The following is a 23462-nucleotide window of genomic DNA, read 5'->3' on the forward strand; positions in this document are numbered from 1 at the left end:
GGTTCCTGGGTCCGGGCTCCGTGCCAGGGCCTCCCGGACGGTCTTCTCCACATCCCAGGTGAGGGTGGCCACGATAGTGGACTCAGGTGGATCCGACAGCTCCATCTTGACTTCATCTTCGTGTACCCGGGACAAGGCATTCCGAGCTCTGGTTCTTGGTCCCGGGGCGATAGGTTGATCCGGAAGTCAAAACGCCCGAAGACAGTGACCAGCGGGCTTGCCTGGGGTTCAGCCGCTTGGCGGTCCTGATATACTCCAGGTTCCGATGGTCAGTGAAAACCGTGAACGGCACAGACGCTCCCTCCAACAGGTGTCTCCACTCCTCAAGAGCCTCTTTCACCGCAAGGAGTTCTTGATTGCCAACGTCATAGTTCCGTTCAGCTGGGGTCAACCTGCGAGAAAAGTAGGCACACGGGTGAAGAACCTTATCGGTCTCTCCACTCTGGGATAGCACGGCTCCTATCCCTGAGTCAGAGGCGTCCACTTCAACCACAAACTGGCGGCTAGGGTCGGGCTGCACCAGAACTGGTGCAGACGAGAACCGGCGTTTCAACTCCTTGAACGCGGCTTCGCACCGATCCTACCAGGTGAAGGGGACTTTTGGAGAGGTCAGGGCTGTCAGGGGGCTAACTACCTGACTGTAGCCCTTAATGAACCTCCTGTAGAAATTTGCAAAGCCAAAGAACTGTTGCAGCTTCCTACGGCTTGTTGGTTGGGGCCAATCTCTCACCGCTGCAACCTTGGCCGGAGCAGGGGCGACGGAGTTGGAGGAGATGATGAACCCCAGGAAGGACAAAGAGGTGCGGTGAAACTCACACTTCTCGCCCTTCACAAACAGCCGGTTCTCCAACAACCGCTGCAGGACCTGACGTACATGCTGGACATGAGTCTCAGGGTCCGGGGAAAAGATGAGTATGTCATCCAGATATACGAAGACGAATCGGTGCAGGAAGTCCCGCAAGACGTCGTTTACCGATGCTTGGAACGTCGCAGGGGCGTTGGTGAGTCCGAACGGCATGACCAGGTACTCAAAATGACCTAATGGGGTGTTGAATGCCGTCTTCCATTCGTCTCCCTTCCGGATCCGAACGAGGTGGTACGCATTCCTAAGGTCCAGCTTGGTGAAAATTTGGGCTCCATGCAGGGGCGTGAACACTGAATCCAACAGGGGTAAAGGGTATCGATTACGAACCGTTATGTCGTTCAGCCCCCTGTAATCAATGCATGGACGGAGTCCACCATCTTTCTTGCCCACAAAAAAGAAACCTGCACCCATCGGGGAGGTGGAATTCCGGTTCAGCCCGGCAGCTAATGAGTCCCGGATGTAGGTCTCCATTGATTCGCGCTCAGGACGTGAGAGATTGTACAGCCTGCTGGACGGGAACTCAACGCCCGGGACCAAATCAATGGCACAATCGTACGGACGGTGCGGGGGAAGGGTGAGCGCCAGATCCTTGCTGAAGACGTCAGCAAGATCGTGGTACTCAACCGGCACCGCCGTCAGATTGGGAGGGACTTTAACCTCCTCATTAGTATTTACACCGGGAGGAACCGAGGATCCTAAACAATTCCGGTGGCAGGTTTCGCTCCACTGAGCCACAACCCCAGACGGCCAATCAATCCGGGGATTGTGTTTAATCATCCATGGGAAGCCCAAAATCACGCGGGAGGTAGAAGGAGTTACAAAAAACTCAATCTCCTCCCGGTGATTCCGAGACACTACCAGGGTTACAGGTAGTGTCTTGTGGGTGATAAAAGGGAGAAGAGTGCCATCTAGTGCTCGCACCTTCACTGGCGAAGAAAGCGCCACCAGAGGGAGCCCTACCTCCCTTGCCCATCTGCTATCCAGCAGATTCCCTTCTGACCCCATGTCCACCAGTGCTGGGGCTTGAAGGGTTAAATCCCCGCTCAGGATTGTAACTGGGAGTCGTGTTGAAAGATGTGTATGACCCATGTGAATGTTCTGACCCCCCCTCAGCCCAGTCTCTAAGGGCGGGCGTTTGTGTTTTGACCGTTTGAGGCAGTCTCTCTGCTGATGCTCACTCGAGCCGCAGACAAAGCACTCCCCGCGGACCAGCCTCCTCTGTCTGAATGTGGCCCTGCTCGTGTTCCTAGCATCGTCAGCAGGGGGAGCTGTAGCCACACGGAGCGCTGTGGCTGTGGAGCGTGGGGATGTTGGCTCCCTTTCGGACCCGGGAGGAAGAGGGACGGCTTGTGCCTGACCACGCCCTTCGCCTCGCTCTCGTCTGCGTTCTTCTAACCGATTGTCCAATCATATAACCAAATCGATAAGCTCAGCCAAATCCCGCGGTTCCTCCTTACCCACCAGGTGCTCCTTCAGGACCGACGACAGTCCGTTTATGAAGGCGGCGCGGAGCGCAGTCATATTCCAGCTGGATCTCGCAGCCGTGATGCGGAAGTCGACTGCATATTCGGCTGCGCTCCAGCGCCCCTGTCTCATTGACAGCAGCACGGTAGACGCGGTTTCGCCTCTGTTAGGGTGATCAAAAACAGTTCTGAGCTCCCTCACAAACCCAGTTTAAGAGGCAAGGAGCCATGAACTTTGTTCCCAAAGCACTGTAGCCCAAGCGCGTGCCTCACCTCGAAGCAAATTAATCACGTAAGCCACCTTACTGGCGTCAGACGCGTACATCACGGGACATTGTGCAAAGACGAGCGAACACTGCATAAGAAAGTCCGCGCATGTCTCCACACAACCTCCGTACGGCTCTGGGGGGCTTATGTATGCTTCAGGGGATGGTGGGGGGGTTCGTTGAATGACCAGTGGAATGTCTGTATTCGGTACCGGGTCGGCAGGAGGAGGAGCTGCAGCAGCGCCCTGAGCGCGCGCTTCCACCTGCGCGGTGAGAGCCTCCATCCTGCGATTAAGGATGATGTGTTGCTCGGTCATCAGGTCCATCCGAGCGGTAAAGGCGGTGAGGATGTGCTGCAACTCACCAATCACGCCTCCAGCCGACGCCTGTGCACCCTGCTCTTCCATTGGCTGTCCAACAGATGGTTGGTGTTCAGGGCTCTTGTTTGTTTACAAAATACACACGTGTTACAGACCTTGAAATCCAACAGCAACAATCCTTTATCATGATTTTCTCCATTGTGAGATATAAAAGTGTCTTATCGTAGCATTCGTGTGTATGTGCATTATAACACCTCAGCGCACGAGTGACGTTACGATATTCTTCAGAACGACAATATACACAACATGCAGCCAGCAGCATACATGTTGCTGTCATAGACAACTGCCTGTAAAGTTTTTTGGCAAGTTATAACTTTCTAAACAGCGTAATTTGGAATGAAAGCCGCTTCATTTGTGCGGCTCTATGGCGCCATGTTTGTTTTTTCGGAGACAGCAGTAAGCTCCTCCTACCCCTCCAAACGGAGTGTGCATCCAGATTCACTCCAAACGGAGGGGTTTGTAACCCTCCGCCTACCCCTCCGCCTTGCTACTAAAAGAGAATTGAGACACCCCTCTGTCTCTTGTGCCCGCACAAAACGGAGGGGAAGGGGTAGGGGGAAGGGCCAAGGGGTAGAATTGAGACTCAGCCTTAAATTCAGTACGACATTTACAAGGATTACAAAACACAAAGAGAGCAAAACTGGTCAAAACCAGGAAAACACAAGGAAGTAATGAAGTAATGAAGGAAGGAATGAATGGGAGAAGGCTTGCACAGAGCAAAGACAATCTGGCATGTGTAAACAAGAAACAGGTTTAAATACACAGGGGGACTGAAAGATAAATGCAGGGGTAATTAAAAAAAAGAGTAAGTGTGGGAGAAAACCAGAATGTTTTAAGTGACGAAAAGAAACAAGGATAGAAAATGACCAAAAATAAAAGCGGAAACTAAAAAGAAATCCTCACACTGACTGATAGATACAGGTAAGGACTGGTGAACCTCCCATTTTGGGCCATGTTGGCATCTTTTGATATGTACAATGACCATATAATAAAGCAAAGACAAATTGTTGGGAAAGTGTAATGACACGGACCCACAACAGGGGCGTAAATGAACGGACAATAGATGAGTCAAAAATACAACACTTTACTGTTGTGAAATGTGCACAACGAAATACAGACAAATGCAGAACTTGGTTCACAATCAAAATATACAAAGTGACGTGTGGGTAGGCTCGAGGATAGGAGACGTCCGTCTCGAGTAGAACCGGATCCCACACGATTTCCACTGCCACCGAACCCGAAGGATACTGGAGCCGCCAAGTCGAGTCCCCAGGTGGTCACCGTCTCCGACTGTCGGATCTGGTACTGCTGGCAGGAAGCAGAAGACAGAAGTAATGAGTGTGTGAAAAAACACACCCAGTAAACAGTCAGCAAGTTCTTCTTGTATTAGTCGGGTGGGAAAGACACCTCCACCTCAAGTACACAGTTTATGCACAGTCTGTATTCCTACTTATTGAAGTTCGGAGTGAGGAGTGAAGTGCGTCACTCCTCCACCATCCGCGAACCCAGCCTCCAGCTGAAAGTAGCGATCAAGACACCTGCAAACAGTTCAACACACACGAAAACAAGTAACGTGCGTCAACACAACAATGGCTGAGAATTTGCCGTGAAGGTAGATGATATCTCGGCGACGAGGTGGAGATGTCGTCCGGCTTTTGTGTGTGTGGGTGATGACCAGGTGATTGGTGACAGCTGTCACCCAGGCTGTTCCTGTGAGGCGGCAGCGCCCTCTCGTGCCTGAAGCCCGCACTTCAGGCAGGGCGCCTTTTGGTAGTGGGCCAGCAGTACCTCCTCTTCAGCGGCCCACACAACACAAATAGGCCAATCAAGTTACTTGTGAAGCCCGGTTGCTAATTGCAAGGTCCTTGTTGCCATAAGGTCACTGTTGCTTGTATTGGAAGATGTGAAGCTTTAATCAAAATCTCAATACCATGAATATTTACAGTAGCAACTGTTACACCACACTGTAAAATCTTATTTAATTGAACTCAAACAATTTGAGCAGGTAGCTCAGTCGGATAGATGTTGGGCTACTGATATGTAGATGGGGGTTGGACAACCAGTCACATTACCAATGCGTGTCCTTTGATAAAACACTTCATCTGTGTTGTCTCAGTCCATCCAGCTGTAAATAAGTAATGGCCGGGGATGGTCACAGACTCTCATCTGCTACATACTTTGGAATCTGAAGATAAGCACCAGCACCAATGGGCCTCAGGGTCTATATAGAACTCAAGAGAAACAATTTGAGGAAACACATTACCACAAACCATCCATCCACACATGGAATACATTTTGATAAAAGTAAGCCCTTTGGTCTGCTCCCTTGTTTTCACTCGGGGTCACCACAGCAGATCCACTGTGGGCTTGCATGCTGATTTAACATAAGTTTTATGCCTGATGCCCTTCCTGACGCAACTCCACATTATATGGAGAAATGTGGCAGGGGTGGGGTTTGAACCAAGAATCTTCTGCACTGTATCCAAGAGCACTAACCACTTGGCCGCCACCTCCGCAATGGGATGCATTTTTTGTATGTTTTGTAAATCTGGTACATGTAATCTGTTACTCTGCCTTAGTGATTGTGAACCTGGCATGTCCAGAAGAAATAAGTCCTATGTAGGCCCTGAGGCCCACTGGTGCCTGTGCTTATCTCCGGATTCTCAAGTGAATGAGAGTCTGTGGCTCCTCCTGGATGCAGGGCTTGACAATAAGGCAATTTATGCACTGGCCCACAGGGCCAGTAGAATCTGAAAGTTACTGGCCCGGATGAAAATATCACTGGCCCATACTTTCACGCCTGTGCCGAACCGGGGGGTAACCAATAAGAATTTTTTAAATCAACACTCAGACATTAGAATTGGGTTTCCTTAATGTAAAAACACTTGAAAACAAACAAAATTCTTATACTACATGATAAAAACCTTAAAGTGAGTAAACTTTGAAAAAAATGTGGCAGGTAACTGATAGGAATTTTTTCAACACTCAGACATTAATACAAAAATAAATTTATTTCTTGATCATTTACAAAATTAATATGTTAAATTTCATAAACCAAGTTCCCTTGCTAATGTTGTCACCGTGGGGTTTCCACAAGGGCATACTGATTAGACTTTTAAACTGGCGTATGAAATCATACCACATTGTCTACCAGGACATGGTATATTTATACTTACTTGTTAGCATATTCTGGCATGACCCTACAAGTTCCACAGAAGACAACCTCACTCTCCTCATCACGCTCCAGCCATGGCCGTCTTTTCTTCCAGGACGTTTGCCAAGTTTTCCTCACCCTTTTCTTCTCATATTCAGCATCAGCAGCCTTCCTCTTCTGTGCTTGTTTTGAGGGTGATAGCTGTTCTTTCCTTTGCTTTCCTGGTTTCTGCCCAGGGACAGGAGGTTTCAAGAAATTCATAATATTCACTGCGCTCGATCTTGCTTAAGCGAAAATGACGTGTCGATGTTGAAGCGAAATTTGCGCCACATCAGAAGATGCGCCTGCAGACGAAGTTTGTCTGCACTTCGGCAATGTTCCCAACATTGCGAAGTGGTGCAACATGTCCTGTCTCTGGTAGCAGCCTGTGAGCAGGACGTATGTCTCTTTTGTCCTTTATTTCACAACTATGACAAGAGTTTTTGGAGGAGCAGCAGCCCCACAGCAGCAGGAGCGGAGTTTCTTTTTCTTTTTTTTTTTAATTGTTTACATGTGCGCGCGTGAACGGGACAGTTGGTCCTCAAGTTGGGTCCTGCAGAGGCAGAAGGACCGCTGAAAGCAGCCATCATCCAGACGCAGCTCCTGCAGCAAATAATGATACTGCCTGAATTGGGAACGTCTCATGACGCTTGTCAGCTTTCCACAACAACTCGCTCCATGTGATCAAGGTCCGTCATGTTAACTTGACTGACAACCGGAGCCGGCGAGCTGAATGGAAGCTCCTCCTATTTGATGACGCACCGGGACGAATTTTCACAGCAAAAGCAGAGCGACACACCGGGTGAAGGAGGCGCGTCCGTTGCCACGCGACCCCCGCGAATTTGTAGCATCTGATCGCGACCGGTGTGAACGCGGCATTAGACTAATAAATCTGCCCAAAGCGATTTTAATTCTTACTGGCCCATACGGACCAGTGAAATATGAACTTCACTGGTCCGTGGTGGCCCGGAACATGTAAAAAAGGCCGCCGGGCCATCGGACCAGTGCTATTGTCGAGCCCAGGGATGGGACATCAGTCTGACGCAGGTTACTTCCCCAGCCGAGTGCCAGCACCCATTAATAGCTGGGTGGACTCAGACCATGTAGATTAAATGTCTTGTCCAAGGACACAAACAGATAACAGGAGTGAGAGTCGAACCCAGGACTACATATTCGAAAGCCGGCTCATTATCAATCAATCAATCAATTTTTTTTATATAGCGCCAAATCACAACAAACAGTTGCCCCAAGGCGCTTTATATTGTAAGGCAAGGCCATACAATAATTATGTAAAACCCCAACGGTCAAAACGACCCCCTGTGAGCAAGCACTTGGCTACAGTGGGAAGGAAAAACTCCCTTTTAACAGGAAGAAACCTCCAGCAGAACCAGGCTCAGGGAGGGGCAGTCTTCTGCTGGGACTGGTTGGGGCTGAGGGAGAGAACCAGGAAAAAGACATGCTGTGGAGGGGAGCAGAGATCGATCACTAATGATTAAATGCAGAGTGGTGCATACAGAGCAAAAAGAGAAAGAAACAGTGCATCATGGGAACCCCCCAGCAGTCTACGTCTATAGCAGCATAACTAAGGGATGGTTCAGGGTCACCTGATCCAGCCCTAACTATAAGCTTTAGCAAAAAGGAAAGTTTTAAGCCTAATCTTAAAAGTAGAGAGGGTGTCTGTCTCCCTGATCTGAATTGGGAGCTGGTTCCACAGGAGAGGAGCCTGAAAGCTGAAGGCTCTGCCTCCCATTCTACTCTTACAAACCCTAGGAACTACAAGTAAGCCTGCAGTCTGAGAGCGAAGCGCTCTATTGGGGTGATATGGTACTACGAGGTCCCTAAGATAAGATGGGACCTGATTATTCAAAACCTTATAAGTAAGAAGAAGAATTTTAAATTCTATTCTAGAATTAACAGGAAGCCAATGAAGAGAGGCCAATATAGGTGAGATATGCTCTCTCCTTCTAGTCCCCGTCAGTACTCTAGCTGCAGCATTTTGAATTAACTGAAGGCTTTTTAGGGAACTTTTAGGACAACCTGATAATAATGAATTACAATAGTCCAGCCTAGAGGAAATAAATGCATGAATTAGTTTTTCAGCATCACTCTGAGACAAGACCTTTCTGATTTTAGAGATATTGCGTAAATGCAAAAAAGCAGTCCTACATATTTGTTTAATATGCGCTTTGAATGACATATCCTGATCAAAAATGACTCCAAGATTTCTCACAGTATTACTAGAGGTCAGGGTAATGCCATCCAGAGTAAGGATCTGGTTAGACACCATGTTTCTAAGATTTGTGGGGCCAAGTACAATAACTTCAGTTTTATCTGAGTTTAAAAGCAGGAAATTAGAGGTCATCCATGTCTTTATGTCTGTAAGACAATCCTGCAGTTTAGCTAATTGGTGTGTGTCCTCTGGCTTCATGGATAGATAAAGCTGGGTATCATCTGCGTAACAATGAAAATTTAAGCAATACCGTCTAATAATACTGCCTAAGGGAAGCATATATAAAGTGAATAAAATTGGTCCTAGCACAGAACCTTGTGGAACTCCATAATTAACTTTAGTCTGTGAAGAAGATTCCCCATTTACATGAACAAATTGTAATCTATTAGACAAGTATGATTCAAACCACCGCAGCGCAGTGCCTTTAATACCTATGGCATGCTCTAATCTCTGTAATAAAATTTTATGGTCAACAGTATCAAAAGCAGCACTGAGGTCTAACAGAACAAGCACAGAGATGAGTCCACTGTCCAAGGCCATAAGAAGATCATTTGTAACCTTCACTAATGCTGTTTCTGTACTATGATGAATTCTAAAACCTGACTGAAACTCTTCAAATAGACCATTCCTCTGCAGATGATCAGTTAGCTGTTTTACAACTACCCTTTCAAGAATTTTTGAGAGAAAAGGAAGGTTGGAGATTGGCCTATAATTAGCTAAGATAGCTGGGTCAAGTGATGGCTTTTTAAGTAATGGTTTAATTACTGCCACCTTAAAAGCCTGTGGTACATAGCCAACTAACAAAGATAGATTGATCATATTTAAGATCGAAGCATTAAATAATGGTAGGGCTTCCTTGAGCAGCCTGGTAGGAATGGGGTCTAATAAACATGTTGATGGTTTGGATGAAGTAACTAATGAAAATAACTCAGACAGAACAATCGGAGAGAAAGAGTCTAACCAAATACCGGCATCACTGAAAGCAGCCAAAGATAACGATACGTCTTTGGGATGGTTATGAGTAATTTTTTCTCTAATAGTTAAAATTTTGTTAGCAAAGAAAGTCATGAAGTCATTACTAGTTAAAGTTAATGGAATACTCAGCTCAATAGAGCTCTGACTCTTTGTCAGCCTGGCTACAGTGCTGAAAAGAAACCTGGGGTTGTTCTTATTTTCTTCAATTAGTGATGAGTAGAAAGATGTCCTAGCTTTACGGAGGGCTTTTTTATAGAGCAACAGACTCTTTTTCCAGGCTAAGTGAAGATCTTCTAAATTAGTGAGACGCCATTTCCTCTCCAACTTACGGGTTATCTGCTTTAAGCTACGAGTTTGTGAGTTATACCACGGAGTCAGACACTTCTGATTTAAAGCTCTCTTTTTCAGAGGAGCTACAGCATCCAAAGTTGTCTTCAATGAGGATGTAAAACTATTGACGAGATACTCTATCTCCCTTACAGAGTTTAGGTAGCTACTCTGCACTGTGTTGTTATATGGCATTAGAGAACATAAAGAAGGAATCATATCCTTAAACCTAGTTACAGCGCTTTCTGAAAGACTTCTAGTGTAATGAAACTTATTCCCTACTGCTGGGTAGTCCATCAGAGTAAATGTAAATGTTATTAAGAAATGATCAGACAGAAGGGAGTTTTCAGGGAATACTGTTAAGTCTTCTATTTCCATACCATAAGTCAGAACAAGATCTAAGATATGATTAAAGTGGTGGGTGGACTCATTTACTTTTTGAGCAAAGCCAATAGAGTCTAATAATAGATTAAATGCAGTGTTGAGGCTGTCATTCTCAGCATCTGTGTGGATGTTAAAATCGCCCACTATAATTATCTTATCTGAGCTAAGCACTAAGTCAGACAAAAGGTCTGAAAATTCACAGAGAAACTCACAGTAACGACCAGGTGGACGATAGATAATAACAAATAAAACTGGTTTTTGGGACTTCCAATTTGGATGGACAAGACTAAGAGACAAGCTTTCAAATGAATTAAAGCTCTGTCTGGGTTTTTGATTAATTAATAAGCTGGAATGGAAGATTGCTGCTAATCCTCCGCCCCGGCCCGTGCTACGAGCATTCTGACAGTTAGTGTGACTCGGGGGTGTTGACTCATTTAAACTAACATATTCATCCTGCTGTAACCAGGTTTCTGTTAGGCAGAATAAATCAATATGTTGATCAATTATTATATCATTTACCAACAGGGACTTAGAAGAGAGAGACCTAATGTTTAATAGACCACATTTAACTGTTTTAGTCTGTGGTGCAGTTGAAGGTACTATATTATTTTTTCTTTTTGAATTTTTATGCTTAAATAGATTTTTGCTGGTTATTGGTAGTCTGGGAGCAGGCACCGTCTCTACGGGGATGGGGTAATGAGGGGATGGCAGGGGGAGAGAAGCTGCAGAGAGGTGTGTAAGACTACAACTCTGCTTCCTGGTCCCAACCCTGGATAGTCACGGTTTGGAGGATTTAAGAAAATTGGCCAGATTTCTAGAAATGAGAGCTGCTCCATCCAAAGTGGGATGGATGCCGTCTCTCCTAACAAGACCAGGTTTTCCCCAGAAGCTTTGCCAATTATCTATGAAGCCCACCTCATTTTTTGGACACCACTCAGACAGCCAGCAATTCAAGGAGAACATGCGGCTAAACATGTCACTCCCGGTCCGATTGGGGAGGGGCCCAGAGAAAACTACAGAGTCCGACATTGTTTTTTGCAAAGTTACACACCGATTTAATGTTAATTTTAGTGACCTCCGATTGGCGTAACCGGGTGTCATTACTGCCGACGTGAATTACAATCTTACCAAATTTACGCTTAGCCTTAGCCAGCAGTTTCAAATTTCCTTCAATGTCGCCTGCTCTGGCCCCCGGAAGACAATTGACTATGGTTGCTGGTGTCGCTAACTTCACATTTCTCAAAACAGAGTCGCCAATAACCAGAGTTTGATCCTCGGCGGGTGTGTCGTCGAGTGGGGAAAAACGGTTAGAGATGTGAACGGGTTGGCGGTGTACACGGGGCTTCTGTTTAGGGCTACGCTTCCTCCTCACAGTCACCCAGTCAGCCTGCTTTCCCGGCTGCTCGGGATCTGCCAGGGGGGAACTAACGGCGGCTAAGCTACCTTGGTCCGCACCGACTACAGGGGCCTGGCTAGCTGTAGAATTTTCCACGGTGCGGAGCCGAGTCTCCAATTCGCCCAGCCTGGCCTCCAAAGCTACGAATAAGCTACACTTATTACAAGTACCATTACTGCTAAAGGAGGCCGAGGAATAACTAAACATTTCACACCCAGAGCAGAAAAGTGCGGGAGAGACAGGAGAAGCCGCCATGCTAAATCGGCTAAGAGCTAGTAGCTACGCTAAGCTAGCGGATTCCTAAAAACACGCAAAGTGAATAATGTGTAAATAATTTATAGGTGATTCAGCAGAAGGAGTGCTTTAGTTAAGGCACGTAAAGATTACACTGGGAAACAAATCGTAATCTAGATAACTAGATCAATCTAACTGCGCAGAGTAAACAGCTAACAGATACAGAAAAACACCGCTGTGCTCCGGAACAGGAAGTGATACAATACCGCAGTGAGAGCCAACCACCATTATCCACTTAACTACCTGCTCTACATGTCCAGAAGGCATAGATTAAATTAAACCAATTGCTCTCATTTTTTGCTTTCATCTAAAAGTATTTCTCTATATCTGTCAGCTTCAATTTATGTCACCTTCAAAGAAATTGGAACTCTCTACATAAGTTGCAGACAAAGCATGAAAAAAGACTTGATTTGAAGGCAGACTGTGAGCTTATCATGTAGGCTAAGGAAAGAGAGGATGAAAAGAAAAGACAAACAGCACACGGCTTGAAATTTTCATGGTTGGGGCTCAAGTAAAGTAAAAAAAAAAAGAGAAGCGAGATTTAAAATATGTCAAGGGAAACAGCAAGGCCAGAGAGGTCTACAGCAAAGAGATGGCACTTTTTCTCTGTTTTCTTGCTGTCGGATTCCACCTCCCCTGACTTTTCCTTTCTCACCCTGCTTTTGCTCTGACAATTTTCTTCTGTGGAGCATTCCGCTGACTTTATTTTCTGTTCCAGCTAGACACTTTATTCAGTCGCACTGTTTTGGACTCGCTATCACGAGGACCAACCTGTTCTCTCAGGAGACAGGCGAAAACATGTTGCTGAGCTGACATCTGCTATCACCAGAAGGTGCACGTAGAGGACGCCCGCATGAGTGAAACCCTGTTTTGTTGTTGTCGTTTTTTGTTGTTGTTGCTGAGCACCCTAGTGATTAGTCTGTGGTCGGTTAACCACTGTACTTTTCTTCATTCATGCTTGACTTTTGACTTTTACCACAGCAGGTCAACAATTCAGCTTTTGGTGAAGTACGTGTATTTCATTGGGTCTCCCATCAGATACATGGAGAGAATAGTGTTTATTCACGGTTGATAAAATGCTGCATGTGACTTGTCAGAGCAGATGCTGTTTGTTGGATGCAACTGCAGAAGTCATTCAGCATCAAGCCAAGCTTAAACACACATACTTGTCAGTGCAGACAGGTTTTAAGAGGTAGAGCCTGACATGTTTTCAGTGCAAATGTCAGAGATGTTTATCTCTGTCTGGCCAACTGCCTACCTTTGTGTATTTTTGTTTACAGGTCTGTATGTAGGGGTACTCGAGTTAAACCCTTGAATTGACATTGGACTTGAGTAAAGCAGCTCTCACACTTGGCTGAGTTTGGTGGAGTTTTATGTAGTAATGACATGACTTACAGCTCGGCGCACCTTTTCTGATTTCCCTAGGCAGCTCTTGCCTGACTGCATTGGGCGTGAACTCCTCCCAAGCAGACACATCGATTTGGCAAAAGTTGGGAAAAGTGTTTTTTCAAGCCTTTGGTCAGACTTCTCATGCCTCGGCCTGTCCAAAGCTCAGCTCAGGAGGACCCGGGGCAGACTTATTGCATGTCGGTGTAACTGTGTGAACTTGCTTTACATTCCCCACGAGCTTGTCCTCAACTATTGATATTTTGGGTTAACTTGTTCCATATTTGGCATGAAAATATGAAAATTGGATGCTGAGTTACACCTAGCTGTCAAACACTTGGGAGAATCCTGTGTTACAGCTGGCCAGGTGTAAGAGTTGCAAAACAATGAAAACTTATTTTCAGGTAGATTTTGGGTTTTGCTCTTTGGGCACAATGTCTTCAGATCCCTGATCAAAAGTGCACCAGTCCTGTTGTTACAAGAAAGAACATAGAGCCAGTGCAGTGAAATTCATCAAAGGTTTCTCTAAAAGGCCTTTCACACCAAGCATGCAGTCTTGGCGCGCATTGCTCTAAAATCCATTATTTTCATTGAGAAGCATCGCGCAAGCGCCACATCACAGTGCGATGTGTAAAAACCAAGCTTGCACAACACTCCGCTGGAGTGTGCACCGCTGCTTAACAACAAACCCACCGCATTCAAAGTTCAACTCAATCCAGCTTTCACTGCTGCACGCTGTGGCGTAGCTTTGCACATCCAAAAGAAAGGAGGCATCAGACCAAAAAATGGAAGACGACAAAGTGCAGAAACGTGTACCAGAGGAACATCAGAACTGCTAATTCATACAAAGTCAAAGTCAAAGTGTCTTTATTTGTCTCCCTAAGGAGAAATTTGCCTTGGACAGAGTCTGCTACACAACAACACATCCAGTACATAGCACCCATACATTAAAAACAACAACACAGTAAGTCAAAGGATAAAATATAAATACACATTATTAATGTCTTTGTGCAAATTCCGCAATACATACCCTTAAGCTATCTTCCCTGAACTATCTGCTGATTTATGAGCTTCACTGATAATGGAATGAATGAATATTTATATCGATTATATTTACAAAGAGGAACCCTGTACCTCCTTCCTGAGTTAAGTATATTCAGAGTGCACAACATGAGACTCATCTGTTAAAATATTGTCAGCACATCTGAGAACTGCCTGTTCAAACAACTCTTGGGGAGTTACAGGTACCACCATACCCATGATTTTGCCAGCTATCTTAATCAGATTTAATATTTGAGTTTTTGATTTAACTGTTAAATTACAAAACCAGCTAGTAATACCATACCGTAACACGGACTCAATCGTTGCTCTGTAGAAAATCAGCATAATATTCCTACATACACCAAACAGTCGGAGTTGACGAAGAAAGTGCAAAAGCTGGTGGATTCGGGCACAAACGCTTGACACTTGCATGTGCCAGCTTAAGTTATTATTGATATAAACCCCCAGATATTTACACGAATCCACGTGTTCAATGTTACGTCCATGTATGGTGACCACACTACGGTCTCCAACAGCCCGAGGGTCCACCAACTTCTCCACTGTTTTATTAACATTAATCTGCAATTGATGGACATCACACCAGTTCACAAACCTGTCCACTCCAGATTTGTGACAACTTGAATTAGTACTAGTGTTCAGCAGACTGAGTATTACAGTGTCATCTGAAAATTTAACAACATACTGGTTTGGCTGATAGCTGATGCAGTCATTGGTATACAGTGTAAATAAAAAAGGTGAACTAACACAGCCCTGAGGGGCACCAGTGCTACTTAATGCAATATCAGAGCAGACAGAATTGACCTTCACCTGCTGTGACCTGTTTGTCAAAAAAGAATACCACTGAATTAAAAAAGGGTTCACATTCAACTGAATCATTTTTTGAAGAAGGATATGTGACCGGATACAGTTAAAAGCAGAACTAAAATCAATAAAAACTAATTTGGCATATGCAGAGGAACTCTCAAGATGCTTTAAAACCAAGTTCATTATAGTTAAAATGGCATCACTCGTACTCCGCTTCCTTTTGTACGCAAACTGATACTGATCCAAGTGTGGCTCCACCTCTACAGTAAGCTCCTGAATTAACAGTTTCTCCAATGCTTTCATTACATTAGAGGTTAGGGCCACTGGCTGAAAATCATTATTCACTTGGGGGCATGGTTTCTTGGAAACTAGAATAATAACTGATCTCTTCCAAAGCTCAGGTACTGAGTAAATATCAATAGAGAGCTGGAAGAGTTGATGCCAAGCTGGAGTGAGCTCCTCTGCAAATGTTTTTAAAAGAAAAGCAGACATATTGTCTGGCCCTGTAGCTTTATTAGTGTACATTGATTTAAAAACTTGAGTAACTGATTGTGAGTCAATTAAAATTCTGTCCTCATGCAAATTACACCTAATCTCTTTTAAAATTGGCAGGGATACACAGGAGTTTTCTAAAGAAAATCCTTACAAATGTTCTTAACCTCAAGATTAATTTCTGAATACTGTACATTTTGAAGTTAAAAACATTTCTTACATTAGAAAACTATTAATTATAATAGCTTTATGTAAATAGTAGAGAAGCCTGACTCTTCGACTGGACTGGGTTGCTTGATGAGAGGACGCTTCGCTTCTAATCGCAGATGCTTCCTCAGCTAAAATTCTTGCTCTGGTAGCCTGACTTCTGCCTTGACTGTTGTAGAGAAGAATAACAGAAGCCAGCAATGCTGGAGTTTAAACCTAACCAGACCCCTCCTACCGAGAGGCAGACTGCTATTGGCTAGTGACTAATAATTGCTCTAATTAGCACTTATTGTGCTCTAGTTAACACCCTCTTAATGATACGGCAACTGTCCCTCCTATCAATGGGACTGATGCCTCTCCTGACAACGTGAATGACTCATTACCATGAACAAAAGACTGAAACTGCTTTGACCTGAGTACCCCAATGTAAACAGGGGACAAAGCGTGTCTCAGACCCCCTCCCCGGTTAAGGCTGGGTTTCAACTGTTTCACATACAATGCTTCCTTCACTCTCCTCTCAAACCATTTCTTTTCTCTGGCTAAGATTTTAACTTCCTTGTCCTCAAACGTGTGGTTAGTGTCTTTAAGGTGGAGATGAACTGCAGACTGAGGTCCACCGGTGCCTTCTCTGCGGTCCCGATCACCCCGAGCTTGTGTTCAAGGGGTGATCAGGACTCTTCAACACAGAGACCTACAGGTGTCCACAACTACAGAGGGAAGGGATAAAGAACAACATGTCCAGAAAGCCCTCACAGTATGTGGTTACCCACGATGGTCCCTGTATAAAGTGCAGAAGTCCCAAAGAACAAAGAGACCAGACAGACAGGAGATGGAGCCAAGAAGAAGAGGAGTGTCTCTCCCTTATTTAGCAAAAGTAGGGGAAAAACTACAGAGGATCTTCAGACAACACAAAATCCCAATTTACTTTAAATGTGTTAACACCTTGAGACAGAAATTAGTTCACGCTAAGGGCAGGATTCCTAGTTACAAACAAAGCAATGTAGTGTATTCTATCAGATGTCAGGAAAACTGTAACGAACACTACATAGGTGAGACTAAGCAGCCGTTGCACAAAAGGCTATACCAGCACTGCTGACATGTATATGACAATACACGTCAGCGTATTGTCATATACATAACAGGAACAAACATCGCCCATTACTCATGCAGGGGTCCTGACGGGAAACAGGAACAAACATTGCCCATTACCTATGCAGTGTTCCTGACAGGAAAACACCAAAGGGGCCAAGACACTGTGATATGCGCTTTGTACATCTCAGCATGTTATTATGTGGGAACACACTCTAACCACAAGTTAGAGTGTGTTCCCTTGATATGGTGAATTATGTCCACAATGTCCATTACGTGTTGAATGTCCGCCACATACACCCCCCCCCCCCCCCCCCCCCCCCCCCCCCCCCCCCCCCCCCAGAATTCACTATAAGCAAAAACATTAAATACATCAGGGGCGCAGGCGAATAATCCAGCTGCAATGACGACTCCGTAGCAGAGCATTGGAGGCACTGTGGCATAAGGAAACCACAGGCCTCCCCCATGGGGGCCCGGGCCAAGTAGGAGGGCTCCCCTGTCGTGGAGAACGGGAAAGCTCTATGAGTCTGTCCAGATCCAGGTGGACTGGCTTGAGGCGGCCCAGTGAAATGTGCTCGGCTTTACTGCCTATGTCAGCCACAAAGTTTTTGTTGTCCATCTTCAATACACGAAACGGACCATCATAGGGAGACTGCAGTGGTCCCCTGTGAGCATCATGTCGAATACAGACGTATTCCATTGACTGCAGGTGTGAGGCAGTGTAGGAAATCAGAAGACCATGCTGTGAAGTAGGCACAGGTGTGAAATGCCTAACCTTATCCTGAAGCTCAGTCCGTTGGTGGGCAGCCAACCAGGGCATGGTGGTGTCAGGAATGAAATCTCGAACACGCAGTGATTAGCCATAAACCAACTCTGCCTGTGAGGACTGGAAGTCCTCTTTAGGGGTAGTTTGTAGGCCCAGCATGACCCACAAGACTCTGTCCACCCAACCACCATCTGTTAAGCTGGCCTGCAGAGAGGCCTTTATAGAGCAATGAAAGTGCTCACACAGTCCATTAGCTTGGGGGTGATATGCCATGGTCCCGTGGAGCTTCACACCCAGACTGTCTGCAATTGCATTCCAGACCTCACAAGAGAGGTCAGATGGAGTGCAAATTGGGTGACCCACGTGCCGATGAACACCCCGGCCATCTCAGTCGCTGCTGCAGCCATCAATGGACCAGCCTCCAGCCACTGGGTAGTCCTATCTATCATTGTAAGCAGGTGTATGAAACCCAAAGAAGGGTAGGGGTCCCGCGAGGTCCACATTAATGTGATTGAATCTCCACTCAGGTACAGGGAACTGAGCTAGGGGAGTTTTGGAGTGGTGGTGGATCCTGGAGTGTTGACAGTCATTACAGGAGTCCACCCAGTCTCTAACATCCTTCTTGAGCCTGTGTCAGACAACCTTGGCTGCCACCAATTTTTGTGATGCTTTTCTTCCTGGGTGGGAAAGGCCGTGCACCTCCTCAAAAACATGTCACTTCCATGTGGCGGGGATGGTGGGCCACGGCTGTCCTGTGGAGATGTCACAGAGCAGCCTGGTACCACCCTCACCAAAAGCAATGTCTGTCAGCTGCAGTCCAGTGGCCGTAGACCTGAGTGCCTGCACCTCTGGGTTGGTAGTCTGATCAGCTGCCATGAAGGCGTAGTCCAGCCCAAAGTGGACTGTGGCTCCAAAAGCTCGAGAGAGGCAGTCCGTGATGAATTTCGTGTTGCCCAAAACATACGGTATGTCTGTGGTGAACTCTGCGATATAAGAGAGCTGTTGCTTTTGGCAGGGTTCAGACACTTTAGCCATGGCAAAAGTCAGCGGTTTGTGATCGATGAAAGTTGTAAACTGCCCTGCAGCAGTGTGTGGAAGTGTCGAAGGGTGAGGTAAAGGGCAAGTGGCTTGCAGACAAAAGTGCTATACTTGCGCTCACTCGGCATAACTAAAGAGCGAGGGGTTGCCAGGCACTGTTCACCCACTGATTGTGCACTGCGCCCACAGCATAGTCCAATGCATCTGTGGTGATGGCTATGGGGGCCTCCGGCGATGGATGAGCCAACAATGTCGCGGCAGCTAAGGCAGATCTGCCATCTGTGAATGCTGTGTCTCTCTCAGAGGACCAATCCACCAGGTGCTTGGGTGCTTTCCCCCTCAGGGCCTCATACGGGGGCACATAATTACAGTGGCTTTGGGAGTAAAGCAGTAAAAGTTCACCATTCCTAAAAACTCCTGCAGGGCCTGTGCCATGACTGGCCATAGAAAAGTTAAGACCATGTCCACCTTAGACCAGAGTGGCACAGCCCCGTCCTTGGTGGCTCTGTGTCCCAGGAAGTCAATCGTGGTCAAACCTAACTGGCACTTAGCTGGATTGATGATCAGCCCATGCAGGCTGAGGCATTCAAACTGTATCTGCAGGTGGGACAAGTGTTCCGTTTGGGAGGAACTGGCCACGAGGATGTCGTCCAGGTATACAAACAGGAGGTCACGTAGCACAGAGTCCATGAGGCGCTGGAAGGACTAAATAGAAAATGTTCACTCAGCTCGACTGAGAGATTGATTTTGCAGCTGAAGCTAAGCTAACTTTAGCCAATAAAATTTAAGAGTTCAGAGGTGCACTAATATCACATTTTGTTTTCAGAATACTCACTCACCTCAGACAAATTTGCAGAAGCTCCGTTGCTCAAACTAGGTTTGTGTATATATCCAAAAGTGAAGAATTTCTGATTGAGTGTGTCTGTTCGATCACACCAGCTAATGTCTCTCTCTCTCTCTGACCAGTTCTGTGGGTCTCTGGTTGGGCCAGCCACTTCAGCTCTGTCCAGCTGCTTTAGCTCTGCCCGGCCTCTCTCCGAACAGTCGCTGAAAAAGCTCCTCCCAACAGGATGATGTCCGTCACTCGTTCTTCTGTGTTTTGCTCCTAATCTTGTGGTTATGACTTGCAAACTGAGTTTTTTGCTTTTTCCTGTCGCACATCCATGATAACGATTCTCAGGGTTGTTCACCAGATGCTTTAAGAGCCAGATACTGATGTAGAGACCCATTGTTATAGTATGCAAGGAAATTAAGGACAAGGAAAGCAGTTTAGTTCGATCGGGACAATGGCCTGGGTCACACATTGGTGTGAATGTGAGTTTCAGTTGTTAGATGAGACCATAGTCTCCTGAGATATTAGTCTTTATCTGGCCATTTATCACCATTCCTCTTTTTATTGTGTGTATGTGTATGTCTGACTGATTACAATCCACAGTTGTTGAAAAACTACCATAATGTAAAAGTCCTTTTTTCACATTTTCTCCTTGCACACATTTGCAGAATTAAATACAGCCTGATTTAAAGATCAAAGTAATATATTTTCAATGTCAGCTCTTACAGTTGAGTAAAAAAATCTTCCAATAACAAAGCCTATCTCACTATAACAGTTTATCAAGCAACTGGTTCATTTTATGAAAAGCTTCAATTGCCTCATTTCTGCCATTGCCATCTATGGGTGGAATACACCTACACAGGAAATTTTCCAGTGTTAAATTAACACTACATAGAGTGCATGTGGTCCCATTGAAAATAATATTAACTCTATTAAAATGTTTAATAGTATGATAACAGTTGATTTAGTACAGTGTGAATGGGATCCATGTGCACTCTTACTTCAGTTTTTAATCTAAATTTATTGTGTAGGGAGAATCTTAAACCCAAAATACATTCCACCCAGCTCCACCTATGGTCACAGTGTGCAGTGAAAGTGAAACCTCTCTGGAGACAAAACCACACAACAATGCAAATTTAAATTGAGTGACTCTTTGCTGTTGCCACGGGTGAAGGTGGATATTTTATTGGGTTCTTTGGTTAATTTTTTCTTTTTCTGTTCGTATCCTTTACAGATGTACTTGGTGGATACAACGGGACAATCTTTGCCTATGGACAGACGTCCTCTGGGAAAACGCACACTATGGAGGTATAGTACTAATAAATAATACAAACGTAAAGGCACTTGGTGCAGTGCAAACACTCACACATATATATGTGTAGATGGCATTTATTTTTAATAGCTTTTATCCCCTCCTCTGCTCTCTCTGACTGTACATCTTCCTCCGTCACTGTCACTGCCCTCTATCTCTCCCTCACAGCCTTTTTGTGGAAACAAAGAGCTTTTAGAAATCACCCAGGGAAATGACCCAGCTCCATTTCAAGTCAAAAGCCTCTTCAGTCTTCTCTCTTTACACTTGCCGTTTTTTTTTTCTCCGCTTAATTCACCCCAAGGTCCACCTTCATGCTCTTATCTCTTTTCTTTCATGTAGGGAAACCTTCACGACCGACAGGGAATGGGCATCATTCCTCGGATCGCAGAGGACATTTTTGAACATATATTTGCTATGGATGAGAACTTGGAGTTCCACATAAAGGTGGGTGTGTACCGCCAGAACGTGCATTCATGTGCGCACATGCACCATAATTCATATAGTGAAAATTTTATGTGGGTCTTTAAACAAATTCCCCTCATATGGATTGTCTGAGACGTTAGCCTCCATAAATCACTGATAAACAAACCACAATAATCCTGTAATATTTATTACACCCTCTGCTTTTCTTTTTACACCACGGACCTTTAATAGAGGATGGTACTGGACCCGCAGGAAAATAGATTATGACATCATTTTACAGATTTGTGCAATCAGCAGATGATTTTTCTTTACTTGTCAACCCCACATTCCCACCCACACCTCTGTGAATAAATTGTACATTTTTGTCATTTCTTTCTCTCCTGCAGGTTTCTTATTTTGAGATTTATATGGATAAAATCCGGGACCTGCTGGACGGTATGTTAATGCACATGACAATGTGATGATGCCACATTTTTATTCAAACATTGGGATCTGTCTTGATGATGTCTACGGTATATTGTCTAAAGTGGAAATTCACATAAAAGGTTTCAAAGATCTGACCAGGTAATATTTGCACCTTGTGTGTAATTTATATGATATACTGCATATACGACCATGAAGAAAGTTCTTTACCACTGTCGCTAAAAGCAGCTATATTTGTTTAGCAACATAGAATTTCTCATAGCATTTTGCTACTGGGCTAATAGGTAGCGCTAATCCAGATGAACCCAGATCGCCTATAGAGCTCTTTCTCAACACCAAAGTCAATGTGTGAAGCTTGTGTCCTTTCTGTCCTGCTTTATGGGAGAGAAACGAGAACATCATATGTCAGTCAAGAGAGACATTTAACTCTTCCCATCTCAGATGTCTTCATAAAATCGCCAAAGTCAGCTGGCAGGACAAAATCCCTGATGTAAAAATCCTGGATATGTGAGGTTCATGTAATCTATTGACCACTCTAATGCTGCGTTCACACCGGGCGTGACGCGAGTGACGGCGGCGACAGGTTGCCATGTAATCCCTATGGAAGGACGCACTGTTGCACCACAAAAGTTTAAGCCACGCAATGCGACGCGATGGATGCGAATGAAGCGACGCGAATGAAGCGATTGGTGCGTTTGTGGCGCGATATCGCGTCATGTCGCCCTCCTCCCCAAGTTGAAAAATCTGAACTTTTTCGTCTTGTCGCGCCGCGATTACCAATCAGGGACTGGATATGTAGTGACGTGGAGATGTCTGGAGTTTGACTGAGTTGGATGTGAACATGTCCTGTCTCTGGTCGCCAGCCTGTGAGCAGGACTTATGTCCCTTTTGTCCTTTATTTCACAATTATGACAGTTTTTGGGCAAAGAGCAAGCAGCAGCCCCACAGCAGCGGCAGCGGAGAGTTTTTTTTCCTTTCACTTGTGCGCGCGAGCGACTCATCCGTGACGATTATTTTATTTATTAACTACACAGATGTATAATAAAACAAATGGTGACTGGTTTATAAACACAGTTAAGACAGAGATCGAGCAGCAGCACCGCAGCAGGGGCAGCGGACAGTTTTTAATTATTTACATGTGCGCGTGTGAACAGGACAGGAGGTCCTCAAACTGGGTCCTGCAGAGGCGGAAGGACCACTGAAGAAGCAGCTCCTGCAGCAAATAATGAAACTCCCCGTGAGGATGTTGTGAACCCAGGGACGGCGCCGTTGGTGACGTTTGTCAGCTTTCCACAACAATTAAGAGCACAGCAACTCACTCCGTGTGATCAAGGTCCGCCATGTTAACTTGACTGACAACCGGAGCCGGCGAGCGGAATGGAAGCTCCTCCAATTTGATGACGCACTGGGGCGAATTTTCACAGCGAAAGCAGAGCGACACACCGGGCGATGGTGGCGCGTCCGTTGCCATGCGACTGATGCGAATTTGTGGCGTCACGTCGCGCCTGGTGTGAACGCGGCATAAGAAGACGTTGTCTGTGCTGAATATGCCATGTCTACCGCATGGATGATTCATGTATCCCAAAATCAGTTCTTTTTGGTGAACTGAGTGATGTTAAATGTCCCTTGGGTCGTCCTCTACTGCATTTCAAGAACGTCATGAAGAGAGACATGAAGGACTTTGACATCTCTCTGTCTAGTTTTTGAGGAAATTGCTGCAGACAGACCTGCATGGAGATATGCCATCCATGGTGGCAGTCTCATCTCGTCAGGCAATTTCGCCGAGCTCCGCCACCGTCAGCATATTGCCAGAGTGTCTCGGTGCCAACAGCGACTACAAAACGTATGACAGCTC

At 45.6% G+C, this 23462-nt stretch overlaps 1 protein-coding gene across 1 annotated transcript in view; it reads left to right on the plus strand.

Moving 5' to 3' along the window:
* kif5ab (kinesin family member 5A, b) overlaps window positions 1–23462 on the plus strand; it is a 321264-nt gene that overhangs the window by 88542 nt on the left and 209260 nt on the right. Inside the window, 3 exon segments of the mRNA XM_034166139.1 lie at window positions 20684–20757; window positions 21101–21205; window positions 21571–21619. Of these exon segments, the coding sequence (XP_034022030.1) occupies window positions 20684–20757; window positions 21101–21205; window positions 21571–21619 (228 nt within the window).

The sequence above is a fragment of the Thalassophryne amazonica genome, chromosome 3 (genome assembly GCF_902500255.1).
Source record: "Thalassophryne amazonica chromosome 3, fThaAma1.1, whole genome shotgun sequence".
Lineage (NCBI taxonomy): Eukaryota > Metazoa > Chordata > Actinopteri > Batrachoidiformes > Batrachoididae > Thalassophryne > Thalassophryne amazonica.